The sequence below is a fragment of the Garra rufa genome, chromosome 22 (genome assembly GCF_049309525.1).
Source record: "Garra rufa chromosome 22, GarRuf1.0, whole genome shotgun sequence".
Lineage (NCBI taxonomy): Eukaryota > Metazoa > Chordata > Actinopteri > Cypriniformes > Cyprinidae > Garra > Garra rufa.
This window is the reverse complement of record NC_133382.1, coordinates 1,221,693-1,240,407: the sequence shown is the minus strand read 5'-3', so window position 1 is coordinate 1,240,407 and position 18,715 is coordinate 1,221,693. Positions and strand designations below refer to the sequence as shown.

Below are 18,715 nucleotides of genomic sequence, written 5' to 3'. Positions count from 1 at the left end.
AACCTGGAGAAGTAAAGAAAACACTGCGCAGTTCCTCATTGTGTGTTATGTATAAGATTTCTCCCGTCACGTTGATGAATCGTCCCGCCACAGGAGGAACTCTCCGAAAGTCCAGCACTCTGCACACAAACCACAGATTCACACATTCATGGCTTTCCATCTGAGTCACATTATCATCAACCTGATTTTTAAAGTCTCTTTCAGGCGAGACACTGCACAGTTTGTTCATGCACCTGTCAAGTTTGAGATTTTGGGCTTTTTGGTGTTTCATAAAGTGTTTTTTCAGACTAGTGGAAAGAAAATACCCCCCAAAAAACACTGTTAAGTCTTTCTTTTATAGCACTTTATCTATTTGTGTCAATAGATTTCAATTACAATCCATATTTTTAAAGGCCAAGAGTTTTTTCTCCTACACTGAGCCATAAATCTCCACTTCAGTAGCACTTACACACACCACACTTTACATTTGTATTCCTGTCTAGATCCTGAAGGGTGTTAAAGAGGGATTTGTTCAGATAGAATTTGCTTGATTTAAAAAATTTTATTTCCTCAAAAATAGTAACAAATCTGTTTTTTTTTTTTCTGAATTATGGAGTGACAATATGAGATGCCCAAAATTCCCTCTGTAAAAACATTTGACTCTGTCAAAAAAATGTAAACAACAATTTTGAAATAGACTATATCCAGTGTTTAGATTTTTGTACTAGAAATGTATGCAAATTAGTGCATATTTCATGAAATAATGGCTCATTTGCATATTTTAACCTAACATTTTAGAAAACTTGTAATACAAAAAATGTCTGCAATTATCTGTAATCAATTGGATAAGTAAGATGATACATATTTGTTAAATTTTTTTTTTACCCTATTCACCTGCACTTCTCTAGTTTTACTATTCAACAGATTCCAGTCTAAAAGCGTCTTGTTTGATTCTCAGAGGCCTTATAATTCATCTCCAAACTATACCAGCAATTCTATTCGCTTTCCTTCTCAGCGTGTTTTTGTCTAGTCATTCTTCATCTGAAGGTTTACTCAGAGATTACACAGAGTGTTTAATGAAGCTCAGATGAGGAACAACCTGCAGGAAAACACCCTTTTCTCAAGTCTCTTTGCTTACACCACTAATAACAGGGTGGAACTCTGGGGAATTTTCCTAGCCGCTGTCGAAAGTCTTGTTCAATGGGGGTTTGTTCTTTGTAAAGCTGCTATGAAGAAATACAAATTGTGAAATGCACTATTATGAATGAATTGTATTGAACTGTAAAGCCTCAGACATTAATAACACTCCCAGTGAGAAAAATGATGTTTTGCAATATGACAACAATACTAAGGTGAAGTATGTCATATCTGTGCCACTTGCGTGACCAAACGATATGCCAAAATAAATATTTTTTGATCACCATTGGTGACCCATGACATGCCCACTTTTTTCAGCCATGAACCAAACTAACCAGCTATGAGAATCACATTACATGGATTTGCCACATGATATTTCAAATTCAGCCAAAATTTATAAGCACAGATTTGGCCACCTGAACAAAACATGCTAGCTTCCCACAAAAGATCACTATAATATTTATAATAATAGAAAAAAAATACTTGTAGAAATATCTTAATATTCTTTTTTTTTTTTTTTTTTTTTTGAGGTCATACCGCATGATATCCAAATGAGTTTTAATGTTTTAAAGAAGTCTCTTCTGCTCACCAAGCCTGCATTTTTTTTTAATTCAAAGTACAGCAAAAACAGTAAAAATTTTACATTTTTTTTACTGTTTAAAATAACTGTTTTCTATGTGAATGTATTTTAAAAATGTCATTTATTTCTGTGATCAAAGCTGCATTTTCAGCATCATTACTGCAGTCTTCAGTGTCACATGATCCTTCAGAAATCATTCTAATATACTGATTTGCTGTTCAAGAAATATTTATTATTATGTTGAAAACAGCTGAGTAGAATTTTTTCTCAGGTTTCTTTGATGAATAGAAAGCTCAGAAGAACAGCATTTATCTGAAATAGAAATCTCTCGTAACATTATAAATGTCTTCATCACTTTTTGATCAATTTAAAGCATCCTTGCTAAATAAAAGTATTAATTTCTATAATTTCGTTTCCAAAAATTATACTGACTCAAAGCTTTTGAATGGAGAATAGTGTATATTAATACAAAAGCTTTTTATTTCAGATAAATGTGGATCTTTGGATCTTTCTATTCATTAAATAATACTGAAAAAATGTGCTCAGCTGTTTTAATTATTGATGATGATGATAATAATAATAATAATAATAATAATAATAATAATAAATGTTTCTTGAACAGCACACTGCAAAAAATGCTTTTCTTATTTAATTTTTGTCTTGTTTCCAGCCAAAATATCTACAAATTCTTAAATCAAGAAGGATTTTGTAGAAAAGTAAAAATTATCTTGTTTTCAGAAAAAAAAAAAGTCAAAATGAAGTGAGTGTTTGCTTAGAACAAGCTAAATAATCTGCCAATGGTGTAAGAAAAATAATCTTATTTCAAATAGAAAACAAGATTATTTTTCTTACCCCACTGGCAGATTATTTAGCTTGTTTCAAGCAAAAATGCACTTATTTTGACTTGTTTTTTTCTGAAAACAAGACCATTTTTACTCATCTAGAAAATCCTTTTTGATTTAAGAATTTGTAGATATTTTGGCTGGAAACAACGCAAAATATCCAAGTAAGAAAAGCATTTTTTGCAGTGCAGAAGAGACTTCTTTAAGAAACATTTAAAATCTTACAATTCAAAAACTATTGACTGGTAGTGTATATAAACACATTTTCTGTTTATTATTACAAAATATGCATATTATCGTACATATCCTGAGAGGGGATGGAGCTAAAGAGCCCTTTTGGTGTGATTTGCTCATTTTGATTTTCTGATTGGTAGAGATTTCTTTGTAGAATTATGAGTAATGTAGTTTTTCATCAGGAATTCTAATGTTAAACGGGATTTAAAAAAATAAGTTGAAATAATGCAAACTGGCAACTTTAACAAAACCATATATCATAGATTAACAACCTCATAGCTCCATTTTAACATTTTATAAGTTATTGTTTAAAAATCAATTCCCCTAAGGAATCACATCAACATCATATTATTATTTTCTATTGAGTGGAGTAATATTGCTGTGCTAGTCTGGATGAGCAGTTCGAAAAAGCCTACAAAATTAGGTCTTTTTTAGTGAAATCAACATGCAAACGACTGACAGAGCATTTTTGTGTCTGTAATCTAGAAGATCTCTCTAGTAAATCATGATGTTTTCTAGTCTCTGTTTAGTGAAGTCCTTTGATGTCTGCTGCAGTGTGCTCTAAGGTTTCTTTAGCGTATAATCGTCCACAGTCGTGCTGAACCTCATTGTCTCAACAGGCCTAAACAATGATGTGTATAGTGTCCCGCTGAGCTGCTGCCCGAGGGATTTCATCTGTTTACTCAAATCAGATCCTTCACTGTATAAGTCATTCCTGCCCTCGAGGACTGTCTCTCTGACTCTAATCTGCATTGGTCTGTCTCACCTGTCCAGGTGGAAAGCTGCAATCTCAGCATTGTGTCTCTGAAAGTCCACGAAGTAGAAGAAGTTCTCCGGCGTCTCTTCGTGTCGCTCCTGTCTGAAATCAAGAAGCATTTCTATCAATTCAACCTAAAGCAAAGTGATTGATGTGTAAGGATTATCAACAGGCCAGTTTTAAAATACAAAATATCTATTGTAATTGTTCAAACATTAGTTTTTTTCATTTAGATGAACTGGCCGTAGCCTTGAAAAATGTCATGCGGTGCGACCATAATTTTATATTAAAATTAATTAATTTCCTTAACATGCTTAACATTTTATTTATAAAATACAAAATATATTGTAATTGTTTAAACATTCATAATGCTGTATACACATAAATTCATATTAAGATGTTAAATTAAGTGATTTTAGTGTTTTTTTTTTATTTTTATTTAATGCTAAATGAATTGGCCGTAGCTTTGAAAGATGTCATGTGGTGCGACCATAATTTTATATTAAAATTAATTAATTTCCTTAACATGCTTCACATTTTAGTGATAAAATACAAAAAGTAATATCTATTGTAACTGTTCAAACATTGGGAATGTTGTGTACACAAATTCATATTAAAATTTTATATTTAAAGTTTTTTCATTTAGATGAATTGGCCGTAGCCTTGAAAAATGTCATGTGGTGCGACCATAATTTATACTAAAATTAATTTGTTTCCTTAACATGCTTGACATTTTATTTATAAAATAAAAAAATATATATCTATTGTAATTGTTCAAACATTAAAAATGTTGTGTACACATAAATGCATATTAAAATGTTAAATAAAGTGATATTAGTGTTTAATTGGCCGTAGCATTAAATGTCATGCGGTGCGACCATAATTTTATATTAAAATTAATTTATTTCCTTAACATGCTTAACATTTTATTTATAAAATACAAAAAATAATATCTATTGTAATTGTTTGAACATTAAGAATGTTGTGTACACACATTCATATTAAAATGTCATGCGGTGCGACCAAGATTAATATTAAAATTAACTTATTTCTTTAACATGCTTCATATTTTATTCATAAAATACAAATAATATCTATTGTAATTGTTTAAACATTCATAATGCTGTATACACAAATTCATATTAAAATGTTAAGTGATTTTAGTGTTTGTTTGTTTGTTTTTTTTAGATGAATTGGCCGTAGCTTTGAAAGATGTCATGTGGTGCGACCATGATTTATATTAAAATTAATTAATTTCCTTAACATGCTTCACATTTTAGTTATAAAATACAAAAAGTAATATCTATTGTAACTGTTCAAACATTGGGAATGTTGTGTACACAAATTCATATTAAAATTTTATATTTAAAGTTTTTTCATTTAGATGAATTGGCCGTAGCCTTGAAAAATGTCATGTGGTGCGACCATAATTTATACTAAAATTAATTTGTTTTCTTAACATGCTTGACATTTTATTTATAAAATAAAAAAATATATATCTATTGTAATTGTTCAAACATTAAAAATGTTGTGTACACATAAATGCATATTAAAATGTTAAATAAAGTGATATTAGTGTTTAATTGGCCGTAGCATTAAATGTCATGCGGTGCGACCATAATTTTATATTAAAATTAATTTATTTCCTTAACATGCTTAACATTTTATTTATAAAATACAAAAAATAATATCTATTGTAATTGTTTGAACATTAAGAATGTTGTGTACACACATTCATATTAAAATGTCATGCGGTGCGACCAAGATTAATATTAAAATTAACTTATTTCTTTAACATGCTTCATATTTTATTCATAAAATACAAATAATATCTATTGTAATTGTTTAAACATTCATAATGCTGTATACACAAATTCATATTAAAATGTTAAGTGATTTTAGTGTTTGTTTGTTTGTTTTTTTTAGATGAATTGGCCGTAGCTTTGAAAGATGTCATGTGGTGCGACCATGATTTATATTAAAATTAATTAATTTCCTTAACATGCTTCACATTTTAGTTATAAAATACAAAAAGTAATATCTATTGTAACTGTTCAAACATTGGGAATGTTGTGTACACAAATTCATATTAAAATTTTATATTTAAAGTTTTTTTCATTTAGATGAATTGGCCGTAGACTTGAAAAATGTCATGTGGTGCGACCATAATTTATATTAAAATTTCCTTAACATGCTTGACATTTTATTTATAAAATAAAAAATATATATCTATTGTAATTGTTCAAACATTTAAAATGTTGTGTGCACATAAATGCATATTAAAATGTTAAATAAAGTGATATTAGTGTTTAATTGGCCATAGCCTTAAATGTCATGCGGTGCGACCATAATTTTATATTAAAATTAATTTATTTCCTTAACATGCTTGACATTTTATTTATAAAATACAAATAATTATATCTATTGTAATTGTTTGAACATTAAGAATGTTGTGTGCACATTCATATTAAAATGTCATGCGGTGCGACTGAGATTTATATTAAAATGAACTTATTTCTTTAACATGCTTCATATTTTATTTATAAAATACAAATAATATCTATTGTAAAGTGAGTACATACATGGGATTGGTACTTCATATTTATGGCATCTTTTTTACACATTTAAACCAATTTTTAACTGAAAAAAAAACATTATTGACCCAAATATAAATAACTAATTGTTACCTCATTGGTTTAAACATAGCTTTGCCAAAGTCTTGGAGCTTCAGGGCCAACTTCAGGTGAAGACCGCTTGGTTTAACCACTGATTGAACAGTCAGAATAAAAGAAAACAGTTAGACTTCTGGTTATATTTATATACTTCCAATAATTGCATTCCTTTTTTTAAAGTTTTAATGTGTTGTGGTGAAAAACACAGAATTAAAAAAATGTCAGGAAATTGTTGTAACACCTGACTCTTTTTGGACTCTTTTTTTTACTCCCCAGAGTGGACCTTTCAGCTGTAATAGTTTAATTACAGAGGGATCTTTACATAACAGGGTTTGCGGTGTACGCTACGCTCCAGCACTGCTGTTCCTTTAGCTTTTGTCTGAGGTTGTGGGAAGCCGTGGCAGGCAGCCGGCGACCGTAAACCGCGCCGTTCAGACTTCTTTTAGCTCCTTTCCAGCTCAATCGTATCAATAGTTCACAAACTCAGCCATGCTCCAGAATAACACTGGAGTAATGAGCGAAACAGAAAAACAACACAAAAGGACGAGCCAAACAATAGAAACGTCATAGTCGTACTGTATTAGATGTTCATTTATGCCAAAACAAAGCTAAAAGGGGAAAATGTTGAGTGAAAATAGCATCTGGTTGATGCGGTGGTGTGGTTTTTCAGAAGTGGACGTTTAGAGATGTTTACTCTAGACTGATTGGCTTTTGTGAGTTTGTTTCTGAAGGGTTAGAAAATCACCTCATTTACCTTTAACCCTTGGCAATTCATTATAAACGCAGTCTTTGAAACTCAAGACAATGGACAAAGGTCCAGACAATTACAGTGCCCTCCACTAATATTGGCACCCTTGGTATTATGAGCAAAGGTGGATGTGAAAATAAATCTGCATAATTTATCCTTTTGATCTTTCATTTAAAAAAATCACAAAATTCTAACCTGTCATTGAAGTAAAACAATCGAACCTAGGGGTGAAATCTCATTATGAAATAAACGTTTTTCTCTAGTTCACGTTGGCCACTATTTTTGGCACCCAATTATTGCAACGTCCTTTTCCCAAGATAACAGTTCTGAGTTTTCTCCAACAATGTCTAATGAGTTTGGAGAACACCTGACGAGATCAGGAACCATTCCTTCAAACAGAATCTCTCTAGATTCTCCAGAATCTCTGTCTTCCCAGCTTCATGTTGGTGCTTCTTCTTTTCAGTTTCTATACAGGGTTCAGGTCAGGGAACTGGGATGGCCATGGTAGAAGCTTCATTCTGTGCTCAGAGACACAATTTTGTTGATTTTGATGTTGTTTTGGATCATCGTCCTGCTGGAAGATGGAACCATGACCCATTATAAGATTTCTAACAGAGGCAGTCAGGTGTTGGTTTTTTTATCTGCTGGTATTTGATAGAATCCATGAAGTATCTAAACAAGATGTCCAGGACCTCCGGCAGAAAAATAGGTCCACAACATTAAAGACCCAGCAGTATTTTTAACCGTGGACATGCTGTACTTTTTTATCCGTGTCTGTACCAAAACCATCTGGAGGGTTAGCTGCCAAAAAGCTCATTTTTAGTTTCATCTGACCATAGAAGCCAGTCCTGTTTGAAGTTCCAATCCTGTCTGACAAGTGAATATGCTGGAGTTTGTTTTTGGGTGAGCCAGGAGGATTTTTTCTAGAAACCCTCTGGAACAACATGTGGTGATGTAGGGGCTGTTTGATCATTTTATTTTAGGCTTTCTGACCCCAAGACTCAACAATTCTCTGCAATTCTCCAACTGTGATCCTTGGAGAGTCTTTGGCCACTCAAACTCTCCTCCTTATCATGCATTAGGGTGATATAGACACACGTCCTCTTCTAGGCAGATTTGTAACATCTTTAGTGGATTGGAACTTCTTCTTAATTATTGCCCTGATGGTGGGAATGGGGATTTTCAATGCTTTAGCTCTTTTCTTACAGCCACTTTCTATTTTGTGAAGCTCAACAAACTTGTTCTGCACATCAGAACTACATTCTTTGGTTTTACTTCTTGTGATGGATGATTAAGGGAATTTGGCTTTTGTGTTCCTCATATTTATAATCCATAACAGAAAGTCATGACTGCACAATTTTATACTCCTAGCCACCCTGGTGTGCTAAAACAATTGTAATATTAATGGGAATATACTTTAGACAAATAGTTAGGGGTGCCAATAATTGTGGCTAACGTGAACTAGAGAAAACATTTATTTCATAATGAGATTTCCCCCACATTTTCCATCGTTTTACTTCAATGAAAGGTTAGAATTTTGTGAATTTTTTAAATGAAAGATCTAAAGGATAAACGATGCAGATTTATTTTCACAGTCACCTTTGCTCATATTTACTAAGGGTGCCAATATTAGTGGAGGGCACTGTGTGTGTATATAGATAGATAGATAGATAGATAGATAGATAGATAGATAGATAATATTTCTCTATCTATCTATCTATATAAAATGAGTTTAAATTGATTATCGTCATTTTAATCGTCATTTTTAGGAATTTTTTAAATTATGTTGAAAGCACTTTTTAGTTCATAATAATGGCATCCCAAAATAGCACAGTTGGGTACACTAAAGAAGTACTAAAGTATATTAAATAGCCTACAAAATTAGTGCATGAAAATAGAGCACTTTAAGTACATTATTGAAGGGTACTAAGTGTATTTTACTGCACGTTTTTTTTTCATCTGGGATGTTTTTCAACAAAATGTTGAAATCTGGTGGAACAATAGTGTTCAACACTGCAAAAAATGCTTTTCTTACTTAGATTTTTTGTCTTGTTTCCAGCCAAAATATCTAAAAATTCTTGAATCAGAAAGGATTTTCTAGACAAGTAAAAATTAAGTGAGTTTTTGCTTAAAACAAGCAAAATTATCTGCCAATGGGGTAAGAAAAAAAATCTTATTTCAAGCAGACAACTAGATTATTTTTCTTACCCCATTGGCAGATTATTTTGCTTGTTTTAGGCAAAAACTCCCTTAATTTTGACTTGTTTTTACTAAAAACAAGACAATAATTTTTACTTGTCTAGAAAATCCTTTCTGATTCAAGAATTTTTAGATATTTTGGCTGGAAACAAGACAAAAAATCTAAGTAAGAAAAGCATTTTTTGCAGTGAAATATATATTTACCTTGTGAGCAATCACACGCTCCCTTCAGCGCTTTCTCATCCTGAGTGAAATCTGTCAAACACACAATCAAATACTGCACATCAGCTTCTGAGGATGAGATGCTGCAGTGAAATCATGCAGATTTGGGGTTTATTTCTCTCACCTGCGCTGATGACGGTGTTCGTCTGCATATCCCGCAGGAGTCTGTCCACGCTGCTGTCATCTCTGGAGTACAGAGCGTAGCGGTTGATCCCCAGATGGAAGTGCAGCCAGCTGGCCTCGGGGTCGAAGATCACGGGATAATCAGGTATAGTGATGTTGGAAGCTGCTGCCGCCTCGATGTAGTACTTCTTCATTCTGTACAGGACAATCAGAGCTGGCGTTGGAGATTGTTTGAGCTTTTACTCAAATGTTATCTCTTACAGTGCCTTGCAAAAATATTCACACCCCTTCATTTTTTTCACATTTTGTTTTGTTGCAGCATTATGTTAAACAGCTTAAGCAAATTAGTTTTTCTTCCCACATCAATCTACATCTCATACACCATTTTTAATAAGTTTGTAAAATTTGCAAATCTGGTTTTGCTTTGTCATTATTATGGTGTATGGAGTGTAAATTGATGTGGGGAAAAACTAATTTAAAGCAGTTTAACATAATTCTGCAACAAAACAAAATGTGAAAAAAATTAAGGGGTGTGAATACTTTTGCAAGTTACTGTATTATATCATATTTAGATACTAAAATGCATTTATTTCTCTTTAAAAATTAGTTACTTTTCCACACAAAAACTTGGAATGACAGTCCAAACATTTGTGAGCTCTATTTTAAGTCATAACCCTACAAAGGTATTATTAGCTCTTAAAATAAGAGTTGCTGTAGTGTGCACAGGTCTGCACATGTAGGGATCTTTAAGATGCAAAACAGCTCAATCCTATTCCAATGCTTTAGCAATCTGCCAACAGCATTTTTTGACTTCCATATAAGAGACTTTAGTTTTTATTGCTATAAAAGCAAGCCCCACACACGTCAGCACACACACACACACACACACACACACACACACACACATATATATATATATATATATATATATATGTGTGTGTGTGTGTGTTTCTTTTGCTCACCAAGTCTGCGTTTATTTTAATCAAAGTACAGTAAAATCAGTAAAAATCTGAAATAATTTTACTATTTAAAATGACTGATTTCTATCTAAATATATTGTAAAATGTAATTTATTCCTCGTTTCAAATCTGAATTTAACAAACTTTTTTTTTTATTATTGTTAAAAATAGCTGAGTAGAGTTTTCTGTTTTTTTTTCTTTATAAATTGAGAGTTTAAAAGAACAGCATTTATCTGAAATAGAAATCTTTTGTAACATTATAAATGTCTTTATCATCACTTTTGATCAATTTAATGCATCCTTGCTAAGTAAAAGTATTAATTTCTATCCTTTCTTTCCCTCAATAAATAAATTATACTATAAACAATTAAAATCATGGTTAAAATCAAATATTTAGAGTTTGTGTGTGTGTGTGTATATATATATATATATATATATATATATATATATATATATATATATATATATATATTTAAAGAAATAAATATAATTTAGCCTTATTTCATATTTATATATTTTATTTGTATTATTTATTCAGAATTTAAAATGTATAATCATAAATATAATACATTTAATTAATATAATAATATTTAAATATATAAATAAATATATAAATAATACATGATAAATATAAATATATTATAAATATTATATTTTTATTATTTATAGTGTTTTTAATATAATCTAATAAAATAACATGCATAATGTATTACTATTATATTAATTATTGTAACAATTATATAATTTATTTTAATTTAAAAAATAAATATAATTTTGATTTTTTTTAAACACAAAGGTATAATTCCATATTAATATAATAATAAAAATGCATTTAAATAAATACATTATTTATTTATTTTTTAAACACAAAGGTATAATTCCATATTAATATAATAATAAAAATGCATTTAAATAAATACATTATTTATTTATTTTTTAAACACAAAGGCATAATAATTAAATGGCATAGAAAGAAATGCCATTCACACATTCCAAATGTAACACCATAATGTTATATATTTTGGGTAAACTGGATTAAAAGATATTAAAATAAATGAGTAAAGAAATGTAAGGTGGGAAATAATATTAGTATTTCATTTCAATTTTTAGAATTCCAATAAAACAAGACTGTACTTAATAATAAATGCTGTCATTTCCAGAGAGAAATACCAGAGAAAAATATAAATCTATAATATAGTATTTTAAAATATATTTTAATCACTATTATTGGTGCCACCTTTACAATTTATAATTTTGTATGCATGTGAATGACTTTTTAATATTTTCTATATAATGTATACAGTACATTTGATCAAATTCATGCATCATAGATTTTATGATTATGTTTTTTAAAATATATTTATTCACCATTATTGGTGCCACCTTTAACATTTAATTTTGTATGCATGTGGATGACTTTTTAATAATTTTGCATATAATGCATACAATATATTTTAGCAAATTCATGCAAAATACTATATTGTAGATTCTACAATGTATGAATTTGATCAAATATACTGCTGACATTATATACAATATAGTATTTTAAAATGTATTTTAATCACTATTATTGGTGCCACCTTTCACATTTAATTTTGTATGCATGTGGATGACTTTTTAATATTTTCTATATAATGTATACAGTATATTTGAGCAAATGCATGCATTATAGAATCTATTATATAGTATTTTAAAATATATTTTAATCACTTTTATTGGTGCAACCTTTAACATTTAATTTTGTATGCATGTGGATGACTTTTTAATATTTTCTATATAATGTATACAGTATATTTGATCAAATTCATGCATCATAGAATCTATAATATAGTATTTTAAAATATATTTGTATCACTATTATTGGTGCCACATTTAATATTTAATTTTGTATGCATGTGAATGACTTTTTAATAATTTTGTATATAATGTATACAGTACATTTGATCAAATTCATGCATCACAGATTTTATGATTATGTTTTTTAAAATATATTTATTCACCATTATTGGTGCCACCTTTAACATTTAATTTTGTATGCATGTGGATGACTTTTTAATAATTTTGCATATAATGCATACAATATATTTTAGCAAATTCATGCAAAATACTATATTGTAGATTCTACAATGTATGAATTTGATCAAATATACTGCTGACATTATATACAATATAGTATTTTAAAATATATTTTAATCACTATTATTGGTGCCACCTTTCAAATTTAATTTTGTATGCATGTGGATGACTTTTTAATATTTTCTATATAATGTATACAGTATATTTGATCAAATTCATGCATCATAGAATCTATAATATAGTATTTTAAAATATATTTTAATCACTATTATTGGTGCTACCTTTAACATTTAATTTTGTATGCATGTGGATGACTTTTCAATATTTTCTATATAATGTATACAGTATATTTTAGCAATTGCATGCATAGAATCTATTATATAGTATTTTAAAATATATTTTAATCACTATTATTGGTGCTACCTTTAACATTTAATTTTGTATGCATGTGGATGACTTTTCAATATTTTCTATATAATGTATACAGTATATTTTAGCAATTGCATGCATAGAATCTATTATATAGTATTTTAAAATATATTTTAATCACTTTTATTGGTGCAACCTTTAACATTTAATTTTGTATGCATGTGGATGACTTTTTAATATTTTCTATATAATGTATACAGTATATTTTAGCAATTGCATGCATCATAGAATCTATTATATAGTATTTTAAAATATATTTTAATCACTATTATTGGTGCCACCTTTCACATTTAATTTTGTATGCATGTGGATGACTTTTTAATATTTTCTATATAATGTATCCAGTATATTTGAGCAAATGCATGCATTATAGAATCGAAACAGAAGCACCATGTTACAAATCATTGATCCTTTTTAGAGCAAATATTAGCTGTTGATCCTCCTAAGTTGTCCCCATGACCTCTACATGCATCAGCTACAGACAACATCATGCAAAAACAGAAATGTGTTGAAAAACTAATATAAACTCCAGAAATGTTTAGTGTGGCAGAGACCCAGCAGGAGCCCACGCTTGAGAATATGACTGAATTCTCTGGTCTCTGCTTCCATAGTTACAGCATTTCACACCGCGAGCGCTCACAGCTGCCTCATCAGCGTGTTTATGCTCACAAATATAGCGCAAGCAAACTTTTGAGCAGTTTTTCACCCCCTGAAGATCAGCAATCAGAGACGCTGACCACTGACCCACCCACAGCTTCTGAAACAACAGCATCCGGAGCGGAGCGAGATGATTAAAGTGGCAAACCTCTGATTATGTGGGACACACTTGTGCTGCCCAATGGCCTGAACGGAATCATGGCCAGGACAATTAAATGAGTGATTTGTCTACACCACTGCCTGTAAAACGCAACACACAACCTACCAAACAAGTCCTTGCGAAACTCAACTCAAAATAACATTTCCGTGGGGCAGCAAGAGGGAGTTCTGCTATAAAAAGACATCTTGTGAGCCAAAGATTCTGCAGCTTTGCTTGAAGATAAACAAATATTGAATTAAATATATTTTATATGTATTATATTAGAATTTCTCTTTATTTTTTAAAAGCACAACGTACACTACCAGTCAAAAGTTTTTGTACAGTAATTTTTTTAATGTTTTTGAAAGAAGTCTCTTCTGCTCTCCAAGCCTGCTTTTATTTGATTCAAAGTACTGCGAAAATTCTGAAATATTTTTACTATTTAAAATAACCGCTTTCTATTTGAATATATTTTAAAATGTAATTTATTCCTCATTTCAAAGCTGAATTTTTAGCATCATTACTGCAGTCACATGATCCTTCAGAAATCATTCTACACTACCAGTAAACATTTCTTAATGTATTTTAAAGAAGTCTCTTTTGCTCACCAAGCCTGCCTTTATTTGATCCAAAGTATTATAAAAATTCTGAAATATTTTTACTATTTAAAATAGCTGTTTTCTATTTGAATATAATTTAAAATGTAATTTATTTCTGTGATCAAAGCTACATTTTCAGCATCATTACTCCAGTCTTTAGTGTCACATGATCCTTCAGAAATCATTATAATAGGCTGATTTATTATTAGAATTATCAATGTTGGAAACAGTTGTGCTGCTTAATATTTGTTTGCATCCTGTGATACTTTTTTTTTTTTTTTTAAATAAATAAAAGGTTTAAAAAACTGCACTTATTTAAATGGAAACGTTTTCTAAAAATATACACTTCTGTTCAAACTACAAATTTTGTATTTGTTCTTTTTATGAAAGAAATGATTACTTTTATTAGCTTTCAGCTTTGCATCACAAAAATAAATTATTTTTTAAAGTATATTAAAATAAAAAACAGTATTTTATATTGTAATAACATTTTGCAATATTAGTTTTTTTCCTGTATTTTTGATTAAATAAATGCAGCCTTGATGAGCAGAAGAGACTTCTTTAAAAAACATCACAAGTCTTACTGATCCCAAATCAGTCTTTTGAGCAGCGGTGTATATATATATATATAAAAATTAGTTTTTCATTTAATATTTATAGTTTTATATATTTTATATTTAAAAAAAAAATTAAAAAACAACATAATATAACACTATTATAGGCATAATATAATACTACTATAAAATAAATAAATACAAAATAATGTACTTTTAATAACTTAATACTAATTAATATTAAAAAATATATAATAATTAATGAATAACACTTTTTTTTTTTCACATGATCAAGAACTATCAAACTGAGATTCCACTCTATTTCCAATACATTGTTGTGTTTTTGGTGCTATACTTTCACTCCGGACATTAGTGAGCGTCCGCTGTGACCAGGATATGAGACACAACTCCACGTGTCCCAATCCAGAGCTAATATATTACCACACACCAAACCCTACCGCAAACGCAAGCAAACAAAACACTGAGTCACGTCTGCTTTAATCTGTCAGCTCTGTCAATAACGTCCTGACCTGTGTTTATGAGTACAGTATGCCCTTTACTCACACCTCAAGTCAAACTGAACAAATGAGGTTGTTAATATCATGCTTTAAACTTCATGCTTTAGTTTCTACTAGTATATACCTGGTATGACTCCTACAGTTAGATTTGTTGGTGTAAACTTTTTTTTTTTTTTTTTGCAGTGCACATCACAATATTAAACACCTCAAGTATACCTGAGCATATTATACATTTTTAAAAATATTTATACCATTGAAAATAACTGTTTTCTATTTGAATCTATTTTAAAACATAATTCTGTCCTGTAATTAAAGCAGAATTTTCAGCATCATTACTCCAGTTTTCAATCACATGATCTTTCAGAAATCATTCTAATATTTAAATTTTCTGCTCAAAAAACATTTATTATTTTTATTATGTTGAAAACAACTGAGTAGAATTTATTTATTTTTTCTTCAGGTTTCTTTGATGAATAGTAAGTTCAGAAGAACAGCATTTATCTGAAATAGAAATCTTTTGTAACATTATAAATGTCTTTATCATCACGTTTGATCAATTAAAGGATAAATCAGGAGTTTTTACACTGGAAAAAAAATGCTTTTCTTACTTTTTTTGTCGTTTCCAGACAAAATATCTAAAAATACTTAAATCAATTTTTCAGAAAAAAAAAAAAAAAAATCAATATGAACAATTTTTGCTTAAAACAAGCTAAATAATCTCCTAATGGGGTAAGCATAAAAAAATCTTATTTCAAACAGAAAACAAGATTATTTTTTCTTACCCCGTTGGCAGATTATTTAGCTTGTTTCAAGCAAAAACTCACTTCATTTTGACTTGTTTCTGAAAACAATAAAATAATTTTTACTTGTCTAGAAAATCCTTCTTGATTTAAGAATGTTTAGATATTTTGGCTGGAAACAAGACAGAAAACGTGCAGTGTGACAACTTGCCCCTTCTCATCAACATTTGCTCCTGATTTAACAACTATAAGTGACAACTAGCCCCAGTCTCCTAATAAACACCTATATGTTAGTATACCTCTCCCAGCGGCTGACTTTCCTCTTGTAGTAACTCATGAGCTCCTCATCCTGCAGAAGTCTCTCTTCAGGCCCCAGGTCTGGAAGACGGATGTTGTAGAGCGGATGCCCGAAGAGCCGATCCAGCTTAGAGCCTCGCTCGGTGGGAACCGTGGTGAAATTCTGGCTGGTGGTCCACGGGACGATCGTAGCGCCTCCGTTCTCCAGGCTGCCGTTGGTGGCTTCGCACATGCAGCTTCCTCTGGGCAGATGATACCAGGTTTTGAGTCTGGGAAGCAGGACGAAATGGATGTCGGCCGCCAGGAGGCTGACCAGAGTGACGGCCACCAGCAGCCGGTCTCTTCTCATGTCTCCAGATGGGTCGGAAAAAACGCTCTCCGCTTCTTCACGGACAAATCCATTCAGTAGAGCCGCATGTTGCTCCTCACTGTAGCTCACACATCTGACCCAGACAGCGCTGTGCCCTTCTGAGTCGTCTTGCTTTTGCTCTCTCTTTCTCTCTCTCTCTCTCTCTCTCTGCGTTGGACTGAAGCGTGGAAGCTGTGCGCTTGCCTTGCCTTCGGGCAACATTCCAGCTGCACCTTCCCACTTCCCATGTAGACACAGCCTCCCATCAAAAACACACAGATAAACACACACACACACACACACACGCACACACACACACACACGCACACACACACACACACACACACACACACACACACACACACACACACACACACACACACACACACACACACACACACACACATACGCTGGAGAGAGTCGGAAAGCAGCTCTGAGTGCCAGTGCACATAAACGTTTTCAGTCAAGAAATAAAAAGGCCTGGGTTTTTTCTTTCTGCCGCTGGTGAAATCTGCACGTTTGACTGAAACTGCACAACATGCTGCTGTGTGGCGGACGGGAAACACCGCTCAACTTTCCCAGACTGCTTCTGGAGAGCTGAGAACATCTGCCGTTTGTTTGGGTTTGGACGCGCGTGTTTGCGGATCAGCTGTAAAATCTGATTTCTGAGGTTCCGTGTCATTTTAAGACAATTTTGTCTTTGGCATGAGAAGGGGAAAGACAGGAAAATAAAGGAAAAATTTTCCAAAGACAACCCAACGGATGCAGAATGAAGCCTCAGTTTAGGAAAAAGCATTTGGTTGTTTTCTGAGGTAAAATATAAAGTTTAAGTGCATTTAAAATTTGAATTGCATATAAAATAAAATAAAAAAAGTCGAATTAAATTAAATATTAGGCCTAAGTTTAAGATTTAAAATTGCAATTGCATATAAAATTTAATTAAATTAAAAAGTTAAATTAAATCAATTTAAAAAAGGCCTAAGTTTAAGATTTAAAATTGCAATTGCATATTAAAAAAAAAAGTTAAATTAAATAAATTAAATATTAGGCCTACATTTAAGATTTCAAATTTAAATTGCATATAAAATAAAAAAGGTTTAATTAGATTAAATATTAGGCCTTAATTTCAGATTTAAAATTTGAATTGCATAAATAAAATAAAATATATAAAAAAGTCAAATTAAATAAAAAATTAGGCCTAAATTTCAGATTTAAAATTTGAATTGCATATAAAAAAATAAAATAAATGTAAAATTTAATTAAATTAAACATTAGGCCTAAACATGCAAACATCTGCCATTTGTTTGGGTTTGGACGCACGTGTTTGCGGATCAGCTGTAAAATCAGATTTCTTAGGTTCCGTGTCATGCATATAAAATTTGAATTGCATATAAAATAAAATAAAGTCTAATTAAATTAAATTAAATATTAGGCCTACATTTAAGATTAAAAATTGCAATTGCATATAAAATTAAATTCAATTAAAAAGTTAAATTAAATTAAAAATGGGTCTAAATTTAAGATTTAAAATTGCAATTGTATATAACATTAAATTAAATTAAAAAGTTAAATTAAATTAAAAATAGGTCTAAATTTAAGATTTAAAATTGCAATTGCATATAAAATTAAATTAAATTAAAAAGTTAAATTAAATTAAAAATAGGTCTAAATTTAAGATTTAAAATTGCAATTGTATATAAAATAAAATAAAATTAAAAATTTTAATTAAATTAAATATTAGGCCTACATTTAAGTTTTTTAAATTTGATTTGCATATAAAATCAAATTAAATAGTTAATTTAAATTAAACATTAGGCCTAAATTTAGGATTTTAAATTGCAATTGCACATAAAGTTAAATAAAATTAAATGAAAAAAGTGAAATTAAATATTAGGTCTAAATTAA

General features: G+C 30.3%; 1 protein-coding gene across 1 annotated transcript in view; it reads right to left on the bottom strand.

The window, feature by feature from the left end:
• Positions 1-16,959, bottom strand: part of fam20a (FAM20A golgi associated secretory pathway pseudokinase) — a 40,776-nt gene extending 23,817 nt beyond the window's left edge. Inside the window, exons 1-6 of the mRNA XM_073828533.1 lie at positions 16,464-16,959; positions 9,495-9,688; positions 9,353-9,403; positions 6,217-6,295; positions 3,539-3,631; positions 4-119 (exon numbers count right to left, since the gene is read on the bottom strand). Coding sequence (XP_073684634.1) covers positions 4-119; positions 3,539-3,631; positions 6,217-6,295; positions 9,353-9,403; positions 9,495-9,688; positions 16,464-16,810 — 880 coding nt within the window. The 5' untranslated portion in view covers positions 16,811-16,959. The remainder of the gene's footprint in view (positions 1-3; positions 120-3,538; positions 3,632-6,216; positions 6,296-9,352; positions 9,404-9,494; positions 9,689-16,463) is intronic.
• Positions 16,960-18,715: the final 1,756 nt, after the last annotated feature.